This window comes from Thermobia domestica, chromosome 3, assembly GCF_964235325.1.
Source record: "Thermobia domestica chromosome 3, izTheDome1.hap1.1, whole genome shotgun sequence".
NCBI classification, from domain to species: Eukaryota; Metazoa; Arthropoda; class Insecta; order Zygentoma; family Lepismatidae; genus Thermobia; species Thermobia domestica.
Genome location: NC_137456.1, coordinates 308,904,800 through 308,929,261, shown reverse-complemented (window position 1 = coordinate 308,929,261; position 24,462 = coordinate 308,904,800). Strand labels below are relative to the sequence as shown.

The 24,462-nt window shown below is 37.7% G+C and overlaps 2 protein-coding genes across 9 annotated transcripts in view; one reads left to right on the top strand and one right to left on the bottom strand.

Annotated features, from left to right (window-relative positions):
• The window catches only part of LOC145681131 (beta-1,3-galactosyltransferase 1-like), a 50,238-nt gene extending 47,063 nt beyond the window's left edge, over positions 1-3,175 (top strand). For all 4 annotated transcript variants that reach the window (XM_081752557.1, XM_081752555.1, XM_081752556.1 and 1 more), the window contains one exon: positions 2,075-3,175. In XM_081752557.1, the coding sequence (XP_081608683.1) occupies positions 2,075-2,722 (648 nt within the window). In that variant the 3' untranslated portion in view covers positions 2,723-3,175. The remainder of the gene's footprint in view (positions 1-2,074) is intronic.
• Positions 1-24,462, bottom strand: part of Unc50 (Unc50 RNA binding protein) — a 212,291-nt gene that overhangs the window by 102,790 nt on the left and 85,039 nt on the right. The gene's annotated exons all lie outside the window — the stretch shown is intronic.

Here is a 24,462-nt window from a genome sequence, read left to right as displayed (position 1 = left end):
ACCTATCCCTATGGAATTATTGTGCTGGGATTTTAAAAATCATCAATAAAGTTTGTTAGTACGTAACTCTGTACTAAGTTACTTTTATATTTTAAAGAAAAAAAGTAAGAAGTTAATAGTTTCATTGTTATGATTAATCAGACATATTTTACAATTTATTTATATGTCATAAAATAGTTTTATTTTTACGGACATCCGAAACCGATGCACTAGTTATATCCCAATGCACTGGTCAAACTGGAATACAGCTTCCCGTGAGAAAAGTGAAAACAAGCAGTCCCAGGTTTGGTCAAAGGAAAGATGAGGGCTCTTTCATACTCACCAGATGGTGTTGCAGCGTCCACTCAGTGTCGTGAGGACAATTGAAGAGCTACTTGAAAGAGTAGCGAATTTCGGCCTAGAAAGCCAGAATTAATGGCGAGGGTAGCCAATGTGATTACCACACATCACCCTACAGGCATGAGTGTCACAAGCCGCCTGCTAGTCCCTGACCTTCTATGAGCTGTTTCAACAGTTTAGTGATGCTTACATACAGTGGAATATCGATAGTAGTACTCTCAAATCTCATCTTCCGAACAACTCGAGCAACCAAATGAACAGACCCCTAAGAAACCGCAATTCGTTCTCGTATGCCTTTGAAGTTAGTTGTTATAGGTTTTAAAAATGGATAGTTTTGAACTAATACATAACACATTTCATTCTTCCTGACCGCTCCTGTTTTGATTTTTAAACATTTGCTACATTACAATAAGTGTTCGAAAGAAAACATTAACTGAAAATAGGAGAAAATTTATTCTTACACAAATGAATGTGTCATCCAAAGATTAGATAAAAGATAACATAAAAAGATTGCTGCAGAATAGTTAGTACGTGTCCGTAGAGACTGGTGTCGAAAGTCTCTTAGAGATGAAGTACTGTGGTGGGAAACGAGGTATATTGTAAGGATTGATCTATACACTCACCAACACTCAACCTTCTGTCATGGTTCGTAGCCTATGTTAATATTACTTCCTGTTCCTCATAACTTCGGTGCTGTATAAAGATGTTTAAAAAAGTTCAAGTTTGTGTCGAAACAGGAACTAAAGACTACTGGCCCAATTAGTACTAGCAGTTATTAGACTCTGATTTGACTCACATAATAGCTACCTGACTAGAGCAGTAGTTCCTATAATTCAACTGACACTGTCAGTGAGCATATATTTTAATCACGCACAACCCTAGCTATTGGAGCTAAATACACGATTTTGATTGATTGAAATTAACAGTTTCTCGTCACATAGCATACATACAGCACAAATCAAACGCCGGATGCTGTCGGTCCTCTCGTGGCCAAGCATGCTAACCAACTGGCTAGTAATGAAAATTGCTTTTGGCGTGGGTTCAAACCTGGCCCAAGGAAAGTTCTTTGATTAAAAAGAATCATAACACTTCATTATAATAAGATGAAAGTAATTCATTTGTCCTTGTATGTAATATATAATGCATAAAAAATTGATTTACTTACGTTACGAAACATGTCTTAGCGAGCGAAAGAGATTAGAAGCCCCCGCAGGGCTAGTTTTATTCCACCTTTGTTCCTATGATAATACCACGTGAGAGTACGTCACACTTGGGTGATGCAACTTCGATGTGAATCTAACCTGACCCACGTCCTTGTGACCATCTGTTTCTACTGTTTTTAACTGTTGGCTAGGATAGCGCGTGAAAAAATATATATGCTATCAGTGATGATTCGTGTGAAGTGAAACTATAATTATGCAAGTTAGTTGATGTTAAAAATGCCATTTTGTCAAGTGACTTACAGGTATGGAATACCCTAAGCTAGTAATACAATTACGCTATGCTGTGTATAAACTGTAATAACTTAGTTTAGAAACGAAATCTATGGTTTATTTATATTATATAGTGCTTGTAGAAAATCTATGTAATTAATTTATTCATAATCCAAGGTATACACGGTCATATATAGCGCTACTGTGGAACATATCAATATAAATATAGATTTTTTGCAGTAATTAAAAATATAATTTCATGTAAAACAAATTTTCACACTAATTTTCTGTCCTTTTATCAGGAATTAATCAAATCAGAAGCTGGACTTCATAGTGATATAATTGTGGAAGATTTTACAGACTCTTATCTCAACCTGACATTGAAGACTGTTTTCACGCTAAAATGGGTTTTGCAAAACTGTCCTAAAATACAGCGCCTGCTAAAAATAGACGATGATATGTTTTTAAACGTAGAAGCACTGAGAAATCTACTATCATCTGATGCAGATTCGAAAGGACTTCTACAAGGTTATTTGTATAACAACCTTGGACCAATTCGTGATCCTAAATCAAAATGGTTCATGCCTAAGACTCTATATTCGAAATCAACTTATCCGCCCTTTTTGTCAGGAACAGCTTATATTTTGTCAGGAGGTATTCTTGAAGCATTATATAAAACTGCATTATTAACACCCATGATAACCCTAGAAGATGTATTTCTAACAGGTTTGGTAGCTTCTCAAACTCGGGGAATCCAGTTGCAGCATGTAACTGGATTTCGCATTCTTAGACCGTATATTCTGGATCCATGCGTTTATCTCCAGTATATTACATGCCATGAACTTACACCTGAAATGTTACGAACGTTATGGACTGCTACAAAACACCCAGACTTGGACTGTAGCTCCCTACCGTCGAAAATTATTGTTTGGCTAAGTAATTTGTTTTAATTTATTGTTTTCACAAGTTTTTTTTCACACTTATCACTATTACTGCCGTAATGTATCAACAACAATCAAATAACCTGTGATCATACAAGAAAAATATCAATATGTAAAAGAACAAATTGTCTGTTTATAATAGGCATTCGATGTTATACTAGCCAAAGGTAATTTTTCGTATCTGTGATAACTTTTTACTCCTGAGATGATGATGATAATGTATTTTCAAAGATCTTTATTGCTGCTGAAATGCTGTCACTGAAACATATACAACGTAACAAGTGCCTAAATGCTTACAATGTTATACTTGGATATTGCTGTGTGAAATATAACTTAGTACTGAATCATGTTGAATTGTGTGTTGAGTGTGAACGAATATTTATGCCTTTATATTTAAGTAACATATGCCAAATTATAAATAAGTACACTATAAATAACAATAAACTATGTTGCTTTCGTTAATGTTGTTACTTTTTTACTTAAATTTACTACATCGTTCCTGTAGCCTACTGTAACTTTACAAAAACACTGTAGGACTTGATCATCAAAAGACTGTAACATAGTGAACATTGGACATATAAACGGTTCACAAGGTACTCACTGATTGAAGATTTATTTTAGATTGTGTCAAGGCTAATAAATTGTGTTGCTTTGCAAGTAAAGTTTAGAAGACTTTATATACTGATTTCGTATTTACAAGTTATAAACAGTTTTCCGTAAATTGATCTGATTAGAACTTTTTTCTGTTAAATAAAGAATAAAATCAACGCAAAGTGTGTTTCAGTGAAGAAATAAATCAATGCAAACTACCACATTAAGATAAAATTAAGATCAAAATTGTGTAAGTTTTTGTGATGAGAATAGACACCATCGAACATTCTATCATGCGAGATCTCTTCTAAAATTATGAACACAAAATCAAATACTTCGGATTGTTGATGGGAGTTCAACGTCCCTTTTCAGAGCTACGGTTATAAGAGACGCAACCTACTATTTAAAGTGGAGTCTGGATCAATACTACTCAGGTTTGTATCAGAGGCGAATGTCCCTACCAAAATTCAAATCCACGACCATGTACACAAAAAAGATGTGTGTTAGCCACGATGGTGCATTTCCAACTATTCTGCACACTCCGATGACAATTTTCCTTTTAAGTAACATGTTCAATAAATTTTAATTCATTGTGATAAAGTATACGACACACACACATGCAAGTTTCATTTCATGTATTGTGTAACTACAGTAGATTTCCTATCTATGCCAACTCAATACTGAAAATAAACATCGTAGACCTAGCATTATAACTTCCAGTTGTAACACAAGAAAAAAAGTCCCAGATAGAATTTATTCTTGGGGACCCTAAAGAAATATCAGAAAGCCATTTCTCACTTTAAAACTACTTTTGTTATATGAACATTAATATTGAAATTGGAAGAGATAGTATCTTACACAACTTTCGGCTGCACTACAGAAATAAATTTGAAGTCACAAACATATTCTTCCGGTACATAATCTATACCAAGAAACTGATTGTCGCTATTTTTTTTTTTTTTCACTATTTGACGTTCAGTAATGGAACCGGAAATGATTTATTTTTGCCGCTTCCAGTTTGAATAGAAGATTAAGGGAGGAGATGGAACTATTCTTGGAACGCTAAATACATTTCAGAAAACCGCTTATTGCTATATGAGACCGTTTTTGTTCTGAGAATTAACGTTGAAACTAATGAAGATTTCTGCCACTTCCGATTTTAGTGCATTAGAATGAAGATAAATATATATTTCTTGGAATGCTTAATCTATTGCAGAAAACTATCTGTTGCTATCTATCGGGTGTGTCAAAAATGTGCACACAGTTTGATCTGTTACAGAAAATTTTTCAACCTACAAGGTTAAATTTCTGGAAAAAGATAATGTTATGTTTTCTCAACATATGACAACAAAATCATTGGCCTAGTTGCGCAACCCAGTTAGTGGCAGGAGTGTAACATCAACATGGCAGACGCATGTTTGAGCTTTTAAAGAACGGAAGCAGGTTATTACGTAGTACTGGAAGATTGAGAATGTTGCTGCAGTTCAGAGACGGTGGAGACTTGAGTATGGGACTGATGCACTTTTAAGGGCAACAATTACGTCTACAAGACAAATTCGAAGTTCTGGAACATTGTGTAATGTGCAGAAAGGCCGATCAAGGCGACCTCACACAACTACATGTGCTGAATCCTCATTGCGGTGCAGGAACTGTTTCAGCGTTCACCACAAAATTCAAGGCAATGATCATGTGAGATGTTTAAGTGTTATCTTTCTTTAGACTCTGATTTACATATACAAGGGCTGGAAAAAAAGTGGCAACACTGTCCCATCCTCACGGAATTTTGAGCGAGCTGCAGTTGGCAACACTTGTAGCGGGTGGGTGGAGCTATACAACGCGGGTGGTGGCGCTAGTGTAGGCGAGGCAGTGATCACAGTGAAGTGTGTTGAATGCAGGTTGGCAAAGCACACCGCTCTAAAGGTGATGTTTTCCAAGTTAGAACAACGCTCATGGATAAAGATCGAAGTGGCCCGTGGTACAAACGCCACGGAATGTCACTCCGGACTACGTGAAGCAGGCGGGAATGACGTATTGCCGTATCGGACTGTGGCACGTTGGGTAGCAGTTCCGTGCAGGACATGGCAGTGTGCAACAGGAACCAGGTGGAGAACATCATGCGGTCGACAACAGTCATTGAATTGATGCAATCGTGCTGCATGTGGACAGGAGATGGACTGCGAGGGAATTGGCGAACGAGGTAGGAACATCCCATACCATAGGGTTGAATGTGTTGCACAATGTCCTTGGGTACCGAAAAATTGCATCCAGGGGGGTACCGCACCACCTTACAGACGTTCAGAAATGGCTGAGATACGCCCTCGCAGGTAATCATTTGGCACGGTACAGACGGGAAGGTCGCGCGTTCCTGGACAGGATTATCGCACTTGACGAAACCTGGGCGGGCTCGTATGAGTCAACTGAAGCGCCAATCAAATGAATGGCGCCACACATCACCCGACCCAAGAAACTGCGTCAGGAACCTGGGAATGTGAAGGTAATGCTGATAGTGGCATACGATGTACAGGATGTCATTTTACGGAATGCAGTTTCTCCGAACCAGACCGCCAATGCAGTGTACCACCGCAGGTTACTGGAAGATCTTCGTCCTGCACTCAGCAGGAAAAGACCCAACTGCATCAAGGAATCCACCCACTGTTTTGCATAACAACGCCCGTTGTCACAACGCAGGTGTTGTGAGGGACCTGTTTGCACGATGGGGATGGGATGTTTTAGAGCACCCACCCTATTCACCGGACATGAGTCCATGTGACTTTCATCTGTTCCCTTTGATGAAAAAACCACTGCGAGGGATGAGTTTCCGCAGCAGAGATGCCATACTTCGAGCTATAGGGCGCTCTCTTGCAGACATCAACAAAGAGGGCACCGCTGCTGGTATCCTGCGACTTCCCCACATCTGGCAACAGGTTCAACATGCTGCAGGGGATTACATTGAAGGCCCGTAGAAGTTTCATGATTGTCCAATAAAGGGTTCGTGAATGATTTGTCTATTGCCACTTTTTTTCTTTCCAGCCCTCGTATCTCTGTTCTATCTAGGCGATCAACGTTGAAACCAGAAATGGTCAATTTCTACTACCTCTGGTTTAAACTGAGGGTTAACGGATGGGATAGAACCCTATTCTTGGGACGCTAAATCGAATTAAAAAAAAAAATCTTTTCGATATCTTAGTCTACTCAATGAAAAGGGTGTAGGAGACATGATCGAGAACAGAATTTTTGACTTCATGGCTGTTTGGAGTAGTTAGGAGGTAAGAATATAAAATATCCCAGGACCTATGAGGTGAGCGGGCTGCAGGGGCGTACGAAGAAGGTAACTTATTTTAATTTTTCGTTTATATTTTGAAAGCGGTGCGTCGTCGCAAAATAAAAATTAAATTGAAAAACTGTTTCAATTCCTTTTTTTCCTGTTCGCAATAGTTTAACACATGCGCCTGCGAAAATGAAATTTTTGAAAACCTTTTTTTCCCCCTCACGATTTTTGACAAATTTCGCCTTCTAGCGCCTCAGGGCTTAGTTTTACAGCAAAGTCCTCAGAGAGGATGTAGAGCATTAATTTTTATTCAAAATGAGTTATATATATATATTCTTCAAGTAATTGAAAGTTATAACAACTAGAAATTTTTGGGTAAATTTCCATCATTTCATTCATTTCTCACCATCAATCTCCTCTAGCCTAGCCAGCATAATCGTGGGACGTAAAATTCAAAAATTTCATTTAATTTTTTTTCAACATTCCGAAACAAAACTGTACATATGCTGTTGTGAGGTTTATTTGTACTGTGAAGCCTGAGAGAAGGTAGGTATAAGTATTTATTAAAAACCCAATCAAATTAAGGAAAGGCCCATACAATACAGTACATGTAATATCAGACTACACTACTATAAATTCTAAGTACCAAAGGGTTAACAAATACAAACAGAAGTTTTTCAGCATAATTGTTGGTTTTGCGAAAAACTAGTCATACGAAAATTTTGTTTTGGCTCTGGGGCGGGATGGTCCTGCAATTGTCTCAGGAGATGGCTCATTTTCATCTACATTTTCTTCACCTTAATTTCTGCAAGAGTAGGGACTCTCTTTATCGTAGTCATGCTCATTGTACGGACTTGACACCTCTCCATTGAGCTTATTCCCCTGGCGGTTTCAGCATAGAAGGGAACAATTCATTGAGGCTTTCTTGCAACCACAGTTGCGACTGCTGAAATAATTGGTGCACCAACAGAAAATCATTTTCAAAAGTTTTTTTTGTACTGCCAGGTCCTTAGCCTGCACAGGAGTGAGCTGGCTGTTGTTCTTGATCTCCCAGCCCCACAATTAAAGTAGTAGCTCGTTTCCTAACCAGAGCGGGACTTGTAGATACGTTCTGAAGAAATGCTCCTTCGTTGGCCCCTCAGTTGGCGGGAAAGAAGAGATGTCGGGTTTGATACTTGCTACGGACTTTACAAACTAGTTTTAGTGCTCGAGCTTAAGAGTTCTCTGCTTTTGTGGGGCACCATATAATTTCCCAATAAGTTTGTGCCCAGCTTCAATTTAAGCTTGTGATGAGGAGGGCTGGAGAAGACTTCACCTGTTTTCGAATCCCTACGTGTTTCCGGTAAGGTTTGAGGAAACCAATTTTACTTTTCCGAAATGCTGTAGATGTCTCACAATCTGTCAAGGCTTGTAGGAAGAAAATATCAAGTCCCAGCTGTTGCATATGTGAGTAGAATATACATTGGCCTTAAACATTCCTCGGCCAGGTTTTACAAATAAAATGTCTTTCAGCTGGAGTTTCTGCAATCAGGAGAACTGCTAGGTCTTTCTAATGACATTGACAGTGGTTGTTTAATTTTTCAATTGCTGTTGTACAATCAACGTCAGTATCGTCTGATGCTTGAAGAGTCTCAATCCTATTGTCGAGCAGTTTTAGCCTCAGCAGGTCAATCAGTCTGTTTTCGTTTTGCTCACTAGAGAAAAAATGTTATTCACTGTTCTTTCAATGTTGAAACTGAAATCGATGTCCACCGACTTCTTCATTCGATAGCGTCGTCCCAGGTCATCTATCTTTCTGCTGTTTGCTGAGTTAGTGTATCCATCAAAAACTACAGTGCAGCTCCTCCCAGGATAGTGGCTTTTGACGAATTTTACATATATCTTTCAAATGGTGGAAAATGCCTCTTTGCCAAATCATTTTGTGCATGAGAAATTCTCCATGAACAACTAAGTAAAAGTTTGATAGATTTACAGGGGTTAGACAAAAAATCTAAAAACACTTCATACAGGACACGTAAATTTGCCCTCCACTGTACAACACGTGTTGCGGTTCCCGATCGTTTTTTGTTTTCAATGTGTCATGTGGACCTTACTCTTCCGTCAGCAGTAACCAGTTCATCTGTGAGTGTCGCGGTGTGAAAGTGGTGCGGTAAAATGGGCGACCTGACAGACTTCCAAAGAGTCATGAACGTTGGTGTCCGTCTGGTTAGAGCTTCAGTGGCAACAGCGCCGAACATTGTGAAGGTATCGAAAGGCACTGTGTCCAATGTCACGAGGGCATACACAATTCATGGGCAAACGACGTCTGCAAAGCACAACAGTGGTCGAAAGACAATTCTGTCAGATAGGGACCGGAGGGCATTAAAACAGATTGTAGGAGCTAAAAAGACCACCACTTCAATGAAAATTACGTCTGAACTCAATTCCGGCCTACACAACCCGGTTTCATCGAAAACAGTGCGACGGGAACTTCATAAAATGAAAATTCATAGCAGGGCCGCTATCTCCAAACCCCTGGTCACAGCAGTAATTGCGAAGAGGCGTATCCAGTGGTGCAAGGACTACAAGTCGTGGACTCATGAGAAGTGGAAACACGTAATGTGGTTCGATGAATCGACCTTCACCTTGTTTCCAACAACCATTCGTGTTTACGTATGGAGAACACCGTCGCAGGCTTATGATACTGTCTGCTCCCAACTGTAAAGCATGGGGGGTGGTTCTGTTACAGTATGGACAGCGATGTGGTTTTCTGCGGGTCGCATCATAGCCCTGCATGAAATGATGAATGTTAAGGCGTATGAGGCCATTTTGGGGGACCAGGTTCTACCCATGGCCCAAATACTGTTCCCTGATAGTGATGGCATCTACCAAGATGATTTGGTACCCTGTCACGCTGCAAAAACGGTGAAATCATGGTTTGAGGAGCATGTCCAGGTGCTATCACACCTCCTCTGGGTCCCACAATCACCAGTTCTGAATATCATTGAGCCATTGTGGTCTGAGTTAGAAAGGCGTGTTCGGTCTCATTACCCTCCACCAGCATCCCGTAAGGAATTGGAGCATGTTTTGGAGGAACAATGGTACAAAATTCCACACACCACGATTCAGGAGCTGTATACGTCCATTCCACGTCGGATCCAAGCTGTTTTGAACGCAAAAGGAGGCCCCACACCATACTAGGTATGATTTTCACACTTTTGCAAACTTTTAAGATTTTTTCGCCTACCCCTGTATGTTCTCGTAGGCTAGATCAGTGTATAGAACTGATTTATTTCACACCACCTTTACTGAAGAAGGGTAAACGAAATGAGGCCACTTCGTATTCCAAATAATTCTGCAAGTCTTTGTTCGTCTTTTTGATTATGGAAATCCTTTGAAAATGGAGGAAGGATGTACCTTTTCATTGTGGATCTTGATGGATGAAGTCATAGAGGAAAAGGGAGCGTCCTGTCTGTATGGCAGCCTGCTACATGAAAAATGGCAATCGTGCCATTTTATTCATTGCTTGCATACCAGCTGTAACAGCAAAGTAGCAGTTGACTGTAGCCTCTCTCTCAGCAACCCTGCAGTTATGGCTCCGTTTCCATTTTCGTTAAACAAAAATAGTTGTCATGACTTTTGCGTTGACTCTCGTATACCAGTAGTGAAATGTTGAGATATTTCAAACATTGCATTGCAGAATAAAACAGATCATGTAGCAAGAGTTCATAGTAGCGTCTCAACAGAAAATAAAGATGTTGTGGGTAGTAACGGCAAACTCACCAAACCGTCCCTCTATCAATTAGTTATTATTGCTATCTCTCTATTATTATTATTATTACCTAGGTATTATTATTACTGAGTAAATAAAAAAGTGGCCCAATGTTGAGTTCCTTCATATTCCTTTATATTTATTTATTTAATTTTTAATATGCGACTATTGTAAGGTTACTATGTTTTGTAATATAGGATAGGGTAGGTTTGCAGTTTAGCGTGCCTTTTCAGTATCCAGGATACCCATGAGAGTCGTGAACGGACTGAAATATGCAACCTGTAACACATTGGCGTAGTGTGGGTTGTCTAACTCGAGGGACTTCTGATATATATTCTATATTTTTTGAACCTCTAAAACGTGCGACCCCCATTCTCCTCCTTGAGTCGAAAATAAAAAAAAAAACTGCTTCGTACACGATTACATCTGATGAAAACCTATCTGTATACAACATCTGGTAGGTGACTATAGGCGACTCTATGTGAAAATCTGATTCACTGATTATGTGCGTGTGTGTGTGTGTGTGTGTGTGTGTGTGTGTGTGTGTGTGTGTGTGTAATCTTACACACGTGTTTTTTTATATGATACGTGATAGATGCTGCGATATAACTAGCAACAGAGTACACACTCTTCCTATGAAAGCTGACTTTATGCAAAGGACGACTCATCCAGCATGAGTATTTTCAAGAAATCTTTCCTTCACGATTATTTGTAATTTAAAGGTCGAAAAGAGTTTTATAAACGAGATTCTTCTCCCATAATAGTATTAAAATTGCAGGCAAAAACAATATATTCCTCGCAACCATAAACTTATTTGATTCTTGGTCAGAAAACCATATAAAGCTATTATGTACAGGATTTTTGTGAACACTAATACGACATTACTTGGAGTCATTTTGTCTGTTTTAGCTTGAGAAGGATGAAAGTTTATAACGAAAACGATAGTTCGTAACTAGATTTACGTAGTGAAAACTTGGATATTTTAGATATTGTTCAGAGAACTGTCTAACAAAATCACAACTCAACGGATCGAAAGTGTTATCCAGTGGTTTCGTACGGATTAGCCCAAGACAATAAGCTGAGGCTGTCTTGTCTCGAAAAATATGTTCATATTGGCGACGAAAATTGTCTCGTCTCATTTCGCGTGCATCCTTAATTGGATGGCTACGAAGTTTACGAATTTTTTCACTCCAATATATGTAGTTTAGTGTATTGTCATGTCTCTCCTACTAAACCCTGTTCGGCCTAAGCTCTAAACTTAAAAAAAAAAAAAAAAAAAAAAAAAAAAAAAAAAAACGTGAAACTAAATCTCGCTGATTTGCTATTGGCCTACCGACGCTTGTACTCCTCCGCAAAATAGTTCATATGATTTGATTATTACTTTCACTATGAAGCTTCACATAAAACTACTACATTATTATAAATGACTAAAATATAATACGGATTATCTAATAATACTGCAATCGAGTGTCATTAATGGAACAATAAAAATAAACACTAAGCATGCGCAGTAATTATGGCGCCAATTCAACTATGGAGGCGTGTTCTGCTTGTAAGTCTGGAAGATGGATCACATGAATCCCGGTTCCGTGAGTGCTGTGGTGAAACACCAACAAAGGAAACCTTTACTCAGTAAGCAACAATTGCTTACCAGCTAAATTTATATCATTTTTCTAAATTTTTCGAGTTTTTTCTTTGTTTTCTGCTGCTGCCCTAAGTATCTGGACAACACGAGACAGTATTGTGAAAATGCACGTGTATAATTTGCTCCTCCCCGTGGGAAGTGGTGGCCAATAGTATTTGTGACAAGCGGAAGGATACAAATATTTTGTTTATCGGAGTTTAGAGCTTACGCTGAACAGGGAGTAGAATTTGGGTAGACGAACAACAAAACTGATCTATAATGATGTTCTTATTTTAAAAATCGAAATCCCAAAAAGAGAACAGTTAGCATTATCGATCAACAATCGAGAGGTCCCAGATTATAATCTCTTGATGACTGACTATTTTGACAGGTTCTAACAGGATTTTCCTGTCTTTCGGGACGAATATTGGATTACTATCTTCAAATGCAACCTCTGTTCAATTTCCTCCCAAAATGCTTTGCTTACATTGTTAGAGCCTTTCTATTTTAAGAGTGTCCCTGTTGTCGGTGGGTTTTCCGTATTTCCCTCGAAAGATGAGGCTAAGTTGCTGTGGCCGAGATCTTTCAATTGTTGGATGCGGAAGCGTTGCCACAATGAATTATTTCACGGACTTCACTGTGCATTGTCTTGTTCGTTATTATAATTAGCCTACGATCTTTACTCGTCAAGACCAAACGACTGAATGACAAATTGGCAACACATCTTAGGTTATTCACTTCTTTCTCTTAAGCAAAGGGAGGGTTCCCACTGTAAGAGGGTTTGCGGGGGGCAGGGCCGAAATATGCTTCATATATTTTCCGAGGACACTCTTAAAATGCGAAGGCTCTGACCCTTTTCCCGTGCCTGAGAGTTCGGAAAGGAAGAGCGGCTGGAGTTGGAACGTCCAGAGACTGCCGTTCGCTTTCGCATTAAGTGAAGTTATGGATATTCAGTGGCGGCTCTTGAGGGAAATGACATCGATGATAATTTTATCGCTGCAAAGTAAGAAAAGAAAACTCACCTAATCTTGCTAAGTACAATGAAAGAATTAGTATATTAGATGGATTTTCTTTTTAGTTTGTACTTTACCGATGTGATTTTCCTCAAGAGCCGCCCCTGTGACTTTTTTGTTTTTTAATTTTAAAATCCTGACTTCATGCACGAAAAATATATTGGTAAAGTGGATACTACTTTTAAGAATAGGTTTACTCACACAAGACTAAAGAGCAAAACTTTTATTGTATGGAAATTCACTCTTAGACCTTATTTCCACACGATATCTCCTAATGTGAATATGATGATGCATTAGGTTTTTGATTTATTGAACTCACCGAACTCACGCTAACGATTATGTGTACATGAGGGGAAAAAGAATGAAATATTTAAGAGGAAAGAACATTGTGGGTTTGAAAGAAAGAAAGAAAAAAGAAAACTCCTGATATTACCTGGCAACATTCGAACGAAAAGGTAAATCAACTCCCCTCTCCCCTGTTTGTATGCTATGCTTGTGCTGTGTGATTCCGAAGAAGGTCACGAAACAGAAATCAATAGGAGGCCGTTAAGAGTGGAAACGCTCAACATTAATGACAAACTCAGTTCATTCACACTGCAATCAATGTAGTTTGCACACATACCTATAACAATAATCCTAACTTACAAAACAAAAAGAAACCACCCACACGTGTATAATATTACAAGCGGTGTTCACCTATTATTGTCAGTGATATAAAGAAAATTTATTGTTTCACAGCCATACATTACAGAAATGGACTTCGTCCACTTATGTTTTAGAACTGTTATACCTTGTAAATATATATTCAAACTCCTTCCCACGAATATGCTATTTCAATTTGGAGACTAAATAGAAGTCGCTTGGGGTGATATCTGGGGAGTACGGAGTGGTACAAGTAGTTGAAACCTTCCAGCCTCAATTCTCATTATCACTTCTGTGGGCGGGAACATTCTGATGCAAGAGAACTTTTCTGCGTAACATAGGCCTACCTCTTTTTTTCTTTATGGCTGTCCGTAATTTGATAATTAACTATATTCAAGATAATCAATGAGGGGGATCCACTTGTAATCCCAAAACACAGTGGCTATAACTTGAATGGATTGTTGAGCTTTGAATTGGCGGGGAAGAGGTGATCCTTGGTGTCGTCATCGTCACTGCGTGCTTTGCTGTTTACCTTCAGGTTTAAAATGATGTACTCATGTCTCATCTACGGATACGTATCTGTCAGTAATGTTCTCCGTTTGAACAGAGCTAAATTGGTTTCTGATGCAGCTCTCTTTCACACTTTTAATCCACAGTTAAGATTTTTGGGATCCATCTGGCAGCCAAATTTTTCAACCGTAAGTTTTCATGCCAAATTCTTTCTATTGAATCGGCGGATATACTTACACTGCTTTCACTTACTTGGAGCACTTTCATTGTCAGATCAGGTACAACATTAATATTTTCTTGTGTGTCCACAGTCGTTGGAGGATAGCATTACTTGCATGTCCATGCTTCTTTGCTTGCAATAACTGAAAATTTACGTGATCAGTTTGTTCTATCAGTTGGCAGGAGGGGCACTGTCAACTGTCGGTGTTAGGCCTCTCGTCTAGAAGTATTTGATCATGACATGCATTTAAGTTTTCTCTTTTTAACAATCCGGACGTGCCTGCCATACCAGTTTCAATGACATTGCCGTGAACTTTGGCAAATATACTTCTAAAGCATTATAAGCAGAATAAATGTGTTCAACTCTTATACAGGTTGACCCATAATTATGTATACGATGTTTCAAAGACTGCGGTAAAGAAACTAGCAACATAACTTGAACAATAAAATGAACGTGAATACATTACTCTCATATTTTTCCTTACAAGAATTTAAATATCTGTTCTCTACGGCACGGTCCGCCAATGCACCATCATGGACACGAAGAACTACGTTGTCACAAGCAGCTTAACAGACTCGTACTGGTATCCTGTGGAACTCTTTTCTGTAATAGATTCCTGCAGTTCGGCCAAATTGCGTATGTGATGTTGATACACTTTGTCCTTTAATACACCCCATAAGAAATGTTAGGTAGTGTCAAATAGGGAGATCGAGCCGGCCACTACACAAACCCAGGTCGATCGATCCAGTGATTCGGGAATGTTTCGTTCAGCCCCATCACTTGTCTGACATACGTTAACGATTCTAGGTCCAGTGACCGTTATTCTCACTCTCAGGCAATACAGTGTTGTCATATCGAAACTTTTTTTTTGTCCAGAATTACACATACTACAATCAGTCGAACATAATTATGGACCATCCTGTATATCATAAATAATAACTGTTGAAGATCTTTCGTATGAACGACATTTGGAAAACGTGTTGCAAAAAATATCCAATGTACTTTTCTATTTTTTGCAGAGTTGTAATTTGTACAATAATGCGTATCCAGGTTTGCTACGAGCATACAAACTTCTATTGACTTTGCCCGTAATTCAGGTAACATATGAGAGAAGTTTTTCAAAACTGAAACACATTAAAAATAGGTTATGGAGTATCATGTCTCAGGATATTTGGAAACATTTATCTTGATGTTTATTGAAAAAGATTTGTTAAGGAGTGTTCGAATGGAAAGTTGACAGATACAGGAGCATCAAAAAGTAGTACACTGAAACATCTGCTCATTTTGTGATACAGTATAGGTGCTCCTTAAATTTCACGTTATACTTTGAAGAATTCAGAATAATATGCTGATGAAAGAATATCAGGTTTTAATTGCTAATACTATTGACTTACTGTGTAACTTGTGCATAAAACTGTGCAACTTGATTTGTGACATTGAGATGCTAGTGACCCTTGTGGGATAAAGCGCCCGCGCCCCCCTAATAATGCCTAACCGCCTCTGCTGATAAGCAGAATTTATGACGATGCTGTTTCTGCAGGTGTGAAATTGTTTGTAAATACGATGGATAGATTTATGTAGCCTATTCTTTTCCTGATGTTAATTTCTTTAGAGAGAAAGAAGAAACAATTCGTTGTGAAATTCAGAATAAAATATTAACATCAGGAAAATTATTAACAATACGTATTTATTACAAAGAATTTCCAAAATATTTATTTACATAACTTTTTGTTTTCAGAAAATATGTATTTTTACGATAAATAAAATTTGTAATTTACACTTCCAGGGTCTTAATTGGAATAATACACTTTGTTTTCGGCTTATACGTGTTTGAAAAAAAAAAAAAATGTTGTTACATACAAATCTAGGCCTTACTTATGAGTTAGGAAGAATAAAGAAAAATGATTCGCTCTAATATTAATGATATTACCAGCTCTGAGGGAATCTTACGTCAACAGGTGTTTTCAATTAATTTTGTGTTTTAGTTTGCACGAATTTTATTATATTTTACTTAGTGTATTTGACTTACAACAGAAAAAGATAGTATTGAATATTTAACTCGAATTTTATTATTATATTATTAGGATTCACTAAACTACAAAAGAGGTATTATTTACAACTGTTGGGGGCGCGGTGGCTCAGTGGTAGAGCGTTCACCTCTGGCGCTTGTGGTCCCGGGTTCGATCCCAGCCTCCGCCAAGTGAACTTTGTGGTGGACAAACACCGTGCTCGTGGGTTTTCTCGGGGTTCCCCCGTTTCCTCCCACTTTCTTCATGCCACCATTTCACTCATCTCTCATCATCACCGTCTCCTTTAGCCTAACCGGCATAACCGTGGGACGTAACACTTAGATTTCATTTCATTTTCATTATTTACAACTGTTATAACAGGGAAGTATTTATGAAATCAAAATTGGCATAGAACAATAAATTTTATACACATTTGTTGTCTCATTATCTGCGGATGCGGTTGCGAATAGAGATATTGCGGATGCGGATGTTATATACCGTATTTCTTCGAATGTAAGGCGCACCTTTTTGTCAGCTTTTAGACGTCCAAAATTCAGGTGCGCCTTAAATTCGATGGCGTCTTCGATTCCATGTATATACTGCAATATACATTTTTATTAATTGCACGTAGATTATTACAATACAACATAGAATCTATTGCAGTCTTTAATACTGGTAGTCTTTAATACAACTAATTTGCTTAAAATTGGTTGTATTACACCAATGACAGGTTGCATAAAGACGGTAATCGCTCACGAACATTGAACACTTCATTTTACTGATAAGAAAATGCTTATCGAAATAGGAATGTATTTGTACATTATTTCTGCGCCTTATATTCGAAGAAATACGGTATATATATATATATATATATATATATATATATATATATATATATATATATATATATAAAATATGCCTTGATCTGCACCGTCACATTACATTAACATTTTGGAACATGTTGAGAGGGATATCAGTCTGCATCGGACGATTTAAAAATTTAAAATCCAAATGAAACAAGGATGTTATAAATAGAGGATCTGCCCATATGTATCTTCATCCTATTAAATTGATGACGCCCAAAAACAACCGAGCATCAGCACATCCGATTGGCTATTCTCGTTTCTGCCATCGTCTGATTGGCTACTTTCGTTTCCGCCATGATTGTTGGCTCAAAACATTGCGATCCTATTGGGCGGAGTGGGCAGAGTAGGGGTGGCGAAACTGTGACTTATGGCTTCAGATTTTGTTTAAGGGCAGATCCTCTATTTTATAAGATCCTTGAACTGAAATCATCAAATTTTTTGAATCGAAATTAGTAACAAACTATTGAAACGAAAAGATGTACTGTTAATCAAATATGTATGTAGAAGACATTTCTTGATTTTGACTGGTAATCTATTTTGGAAATATGCATCCATAAATAATTTAATGCCTCGGATCAAACGTCGACAGTTAAAACCAATCGTATTTATATTTTATTCGTATTTGGGACCTTGTCTAAAAATTAATAATCAGATGAAAACAAAATATGGCGAATCAGCACCAGTTGTCGCAATTCCTGTATGTTAGTATTTATCTGCATGTGCAGTTTTATAGAAACAGTGATTGATGATTAATTAGTAATTTTGATTATGTCTATATATACATACTGAGAACTTAATTCTAGTTATACTGAAACAGCCCTCTACGGAAGATAATAATGATATATAAATGAATATCATGAAATATAATAATATGATACAACTGCTCCTCTCTCTACTCCATCAGTACACCGAACATATTTTTGAAAGAACTTTGATAATGGTATTGTCACTGTTCTCTTTAATTTTTAACAATATTGAGTTTTTAATTTTTAACAATATTGAATTTTCATTAACAATAATTTCCTACTGTTAGCTGAAAAATTGAATATTATATTTTTCTTTTCCTTTGTATAAATTTTGATAAATATGATAGACATAAAAAAATATGATGCAATACAGGGTTTTCATAAAGTCTGGACGGATTTAATTTGCTTATAATTTTCATAAAAACGCTCATAATGAAATCAAATAAAGTGCAAACGGTAGCGGAAGGATTAAATTTTTAGTTGGAAACACTGTTACCGTATCAAAGATGGCGTCGGTGAAAGAGAAAGAGCAATGTGTTCTGTGGTACGCAGAGCTAAAATCACCAATTCTGGTGTGTCGAAAGTTCACCAAAGAGTTCAAAAAGCCGGCACCGACTGAGAGTGCAATCCGAAAGTGGCCTGCTAAGTTCTTGGAGACAGGAAGCGTCCTGGACCGTCCTCGAAGTGGGAGGCCGCCAACATCGCCTGCAACAGTGAGCAGGGTAAGGGAAAGGATCATCAACAGCCCACAGAAGTCGATTCCTAGTGGCGCCCAGTTGGAGGTGTGGCGGTGAATGAACTGAGCTGGTGCAGATAACAGGTAAAAATTTAATCCTTCCGCTACCGTTTGCACTTTATTTGATTTCAATATGAGCATTTTTATGTAAATTATAAGCGAATTAAATCCGTCCAGACTTTATGAAAACCCTGTATAAAAAAAAATTGTGTTCAAATATATCTAGAAGATGACAATACATAATGAATACGTTCTAATACGTAATTGGATAAGTGGCTGTTAACGAGTTTAGAATTGATCTCAATTAAAACGTTATATAAACATTACTCCTATGTTGTTCTTAAATGCTGGATAATCTGGTTGACATTTCATTGAATTCATGGACAGCTTGATTACTCCTGGTCACTTTTATGTACATCTGATACAAAGAGAAAGTTTGTGTTCTTTACTGTGGGAGTTTCTCCATCAGTACACCGAACCTCATGTATAAAAATTCATTGAATCTATCAAGAAGTAACACACTTTTACTACACAGGATGGTGAAAGTGGGTGTATTTTATACCGGCAGTGCTGTTTAGATCAGTGGATTAGCGTAATACTCAAAATGCAAAATACTAATCTGTCTATGGAATACAACGCTAAAATGAAACTAAATGGCTTTCTACTGAACAAATCTAAAGACTTAAATACTGTAATACCGTACCCTACACATGGTTCTATTTGTAAACATTAACAAGAGCTCATATTTACAAACAATAGCCCACCACTTGCATTTACTACAATCCACTACGAGATACAGACGACAGACCATCAGCACCATCACTCATCACGTGATGGAGGAAGAACACCAGCACCACCGCTACACTGGAGCATCTATGTAATCCAGAGGATTACCGCTACGAACTTCACTCAGTCCTTGGCTGGCCAAGTTTCCACCCTTAGCTTGCAGTGGAGCTCTGGGAGAATCTTAACCTAACCCAACCATTCTAGCTTGCAGTGGAGTTCTAAGGCCTTCCTTTCCCACTTAGCTTGCAGCGGAGCTCTGTTGGGAATTCTTAACCCCTGTCATAGCTTGCAGCGGAGCTTTGAGGGATTTCTTAAGAGTCTTCATCCCGGCGAAATTAAAATACCGCTAATTTTACAGTAATTATGTGATATCTTCAAATAGATAAAAGATAATTGAAATATGGAAAAAGAGCGCCCTAGACAATATTATTTTGCGTGAGGTACCGTTATCACACGTCACCTAGTGGTTTTCCGTTTTCAGGTGTTTAGAATCGCGAAAATAAATGCCGATTTTCAAAATGGCTCGAAATCGAAAGCAGATAAGTGAGTCGTGATAACGGTTTTTCATGTAAAATAATATTGTCTAGGGCGCTCTTGTTCCAGATTTCGATTATCTTTTATCTATTTGAAGATATCACATAATTACTGTAAAATTAGCGGTATTTTAATTTCGCCGGGATGATGACTCTTAACACACAACCACCCAGCCTGACGTGGTTTTCCGTTTCCCGCTTAGTTTGAGTGGAACTCTGCGGGACTTCAACCGCTCTCTTTGCTTGCAGTGCAGCATTGAGAATCCTACGTCACCTTACATAGTCTGCAGCGAAGCTTCGTGAGGAATCCTTTCCTTGGCCATCTTGTCTTGGGACACCTGCTTAACCTAATCATTAGAGAATTTTTATACTTATTAAGTGAAATTTTACTGGGTTATACCTGGAAGTTTTGTAATAAAATTGGTAATGGGAGAAAATGATTTTCATGTGTAACTGCTCTCTACTACCTTCTACCAGAATGGAAGAACTTTACAATATTTTCCATTTTCTAATATCATTCATCTTACTAAAGCTCTTGGAGTAGGGAACTGAAGGTGAGAGGAAATGTAAACATTCAAACTTCATTTTTCACGCCACGCAAACTTCGGCAAACCAAATTCACGTAGCTCTATCAAACAACTACTTGATTTATTAATTCAAAAAAACTTTCCAATTGCCTCACGACGATAAATCAAGTACTGAGAATTGGACCCGAGGCCACTTACACACACTACATGCGCTCATACTAGTCATTTGGTTACAAGAGTAGCGTTGTTAATCGTCTTGATTTTATAGGGACAACAATTCCGATTCTAAAATGTTCCGTGTTCCACCTTGGTGGCTTCTTTTTCTGACTGTTCACATGGATAGTTCTCACTAAATATTACTTTACACCACACAATAAAACGGTGTTAAATTTAGTAAGTACACACCCAAAATAGTGTACATTCGTAAAGAAGTACATGACTTTCTTCATTAGTCTGTCTTTTTTCACGGTTGTAGTGTTCAATCACCAGTATTGTTAATTACCCAAAAGATGTAGTTTAGCAGAATTAATGGTAGAACGTCCACCTTTGGTACTAAGTGTTTCTGGTTCGATCCCAAGGTGACTTTGTGATGGACATGATATTCGTGGGTTTTCTCGGGATTCTCCAGTTTCCTCCCACATTCTAATTGCACTAATTCTCTCATAATCATTCACTTATTAATTATTCGTCCTATTTAGCCCAAAGGGTATAACTGTAGGACATTAAATTATAAAGGATGAGTCTCAAAAATCTTTGGATACTCTTTTATTGTGAAATATGGCGACGATGAGCGCTATCTTGAATGCAAATTTGATATGCGACGGGCGCCACGTCGCATGTCAAATAACAACAAGTATGAGCTTAGGAATGAAAAGTATATTTGTTTCTCTCATGTTTTCTATGATTTGTACATTATGAATACTAAAAGTTTGTAATGTCTCACTCTTACATATAAAATCTCTTATTTTTGCAGATGACCTAAGACGGCTCTGACAACGGAACAGAATATAATCATCCTAATATCCGGGGAACTGAATTCCAGAGTCATGGCAGAGGACTACAGATTAGACATCCAGTATCGCACAACACGGTCGCGTTGTGCGTGACCTTCAAATTCCGAGAAATTGGTATTCATCGCGTCGTCTTTCTACTTCTGTGCTATCACAAACGCAACAACTATCCTACATATGACCGTATTTACCATATGTGCAACGTGCATTTGCACGGGGCAACAAATTTCGAGAGGGTAGCAAAATCAGTCGTAACTGTATTATTTAAAATAATATTTCTTATTGGAAACAAACTTCATGATGATGGTAGTTAAATTTACTAAGCAGTTCTTCTATTTGAATACTATATTCATAAATCATGTTTAGGTCGCACTAATTTAGGTCACATTAGCAGTGCTAAAGCAAATGGTCAAACAAATCCGAGCATTAATTGCTTGATTGTTGTCAAATACAAGAACTCAATTCTCGAACAGTACCGAACAACTGTTCCACTTAGTTAGTCATCATAATTTTGATATCAAAACTAGTCTTGTCTTTGTCAAAAACAAGTTCCTTATCAATGAAAGTGGAAACAAGATTTTTTAAAAAATTTTAACAGAGGTAGAAGAAAAATCAAGATAAAAGATACTTGCACTGGAATTGAAAAAATGAAATGAAATCTTTAAGTTTTAGGTCCCACGCTTATGCCGGTTAGGCTAAAGGAGACGGTGATGATGAGAGATGGGTGAAATGGTGGAGTGAAGAAAGTAGGAGGAAACGGGAGAACCCCGAGAAAACCCACGAGCACAGTGTTTGTCCACCACAAAGTCCACACGGCGCGAGCTGGGATCGAACTAGGGACCCCAGGCACAGGAGGTGAACGCTCTACCACTGAGCCCCCGCACTGGAATTGAAAACTGATATATTCAAATTGAAGCTCGATATTGAATTCTATAAAAAGGATTAAAATCCTTCCTCTACAGCTGTGTTTGCTGTATCTTTCACTAACATTATTGTTTTAAAAACACACAACGAGGTTGTATTTGTAGCGTTTAGGCCTTTCTGAATGCGATTGTTTTTCCCCTCCCCTTAATTCGTGATGGGGTACCATACTTAAGATCATGGCTTTTAAGATTTGTTCTTTCTGGAGAAAAGGGAATGGCAAATTGCCTAGGGCCGCCCTGATCCTACAAAACTGCCGTAATACTTAATCCGACCTTTCATATTCGAAAAAAAAAAAAAAAAAACTTACGGATCTCCAAGCCAGAATGCGATCTCCTGCACTGCAGCCCTTACAAGTCCTAACGTTATGCCACAGCTCTCCCTGTAAAATGTTCTTTTTGATTGAATATCTTTGAGTAGGAACGTAAGAAAACCTGTCGACAGATTCAAGACGCCAGCGTCAGAACGGATCTAACCCAGACCCGAGTTTTTTGAACGACAAAAATAATTAAAGCTATTATTTATAAATTTTTTGAAAGTTTATAGTAAATATTGACTTTTATTCTTTACTAGCTGAACCTGTGCTCTCTACACAGCGCATCATTTACATATGAGCATGAATCTCCTTGTTATTCCTCACATCTGTACATGTCCCTTTACAGACACAAGTGAAAAACGTCTTGATAAAAATTGGCAAGAGATACCATAAAGGGGGGATTTTGTCGATTACTTTTTCAATATCTTGCACCGTTTGCAAGATTTGAGCCTACTTCCGGTTGGAGTTTTAATTCATGAATGATCAATGTTTTCTTTCTTCTTGCATGCAGCATGTAATAAGCAAATACATTACACACACAATTAAATATAATGTTAGTGATATATGGCGTTCATTGGGGAAAACACTCCAAACAATAAAGATTCATCTTAGCCTGGAGAAATGGTTGTCCTTCGTTTTTCATTATCATTTGGCCATGAAACAAACGCCTTGGAGGTATGCAACCCCTCTATACAATTATGTGGTGTTGGAATGTATAATGTGATGCTTTAGTTTCTTTCTTTCTTTTTTTTTTTTAATTTCAACACTTCCAGTGTACCCGTAAAATGTAATAAAGAAATTATGGCCATGTTTTTAAATATTCAATTAGAATTGGACAATCTACACAAAATTTGCAATCGGTCAGTGAAAACGCCATCTTTCTAGAGCCAAAGGATTGACCACAAACATATAAACGCCCACAAACGTATAGCTTAAAAGAACTCCAAAGATGGCAGCACAATTCATTTGCATTGATTTTGGAAAAGACATTTAAATACAAAGGCTTTGAACAATAATTTTCAAAAGTAAACTTTATATGAAAAAAGATCTACTTAAATAATTTATTTAAAGTACACATAGTTTAAAATATTTGTTTCTGTTAAACGTGAAATCACAAATAACCGTAAATCAAGGGTTCGAAATCAAAGTATATAGGTTGGAACTCATGCGCTTTTGTTGCTATTGTAGCATTTTAATAAATAGATTGGATTTTTTTTTTAATAAAACATTAGATACAGTTTCAGTTGCAATTTTTGTTACGCAATGTGTAAAACAATACTTGAAGTCCACAATATCGACGTCCAACCTAGCCATAATATTCATACGAAGAGACTTAAAATGGAAACTTTAGCAGGACGCATGAAAAATTGAAAACTCGTGATATACCTATCATAGTCTCGGGTCTGACTGCTCCCCTCTCCCCAGTTTTTACCCTCTCGATCCGCCACTGGCTAACGTAAAATTTCTAATTCTTTTACGTCTTAATTTCGGTTATTCAACTCTAAATTATCACGCGCTGTGTCTAGAACATGACTCAGAAATTCTGAAGAAATTACTATTTATACGAGAAATTATAAAATTTAATCTGAATTTTCCAAGTTTCTTTAGGACTAGTCACATCATTTAGTCAGAAAAGTATGAATAGTAAATTATGAAGTTTCTCGAAGAATACCAACATTG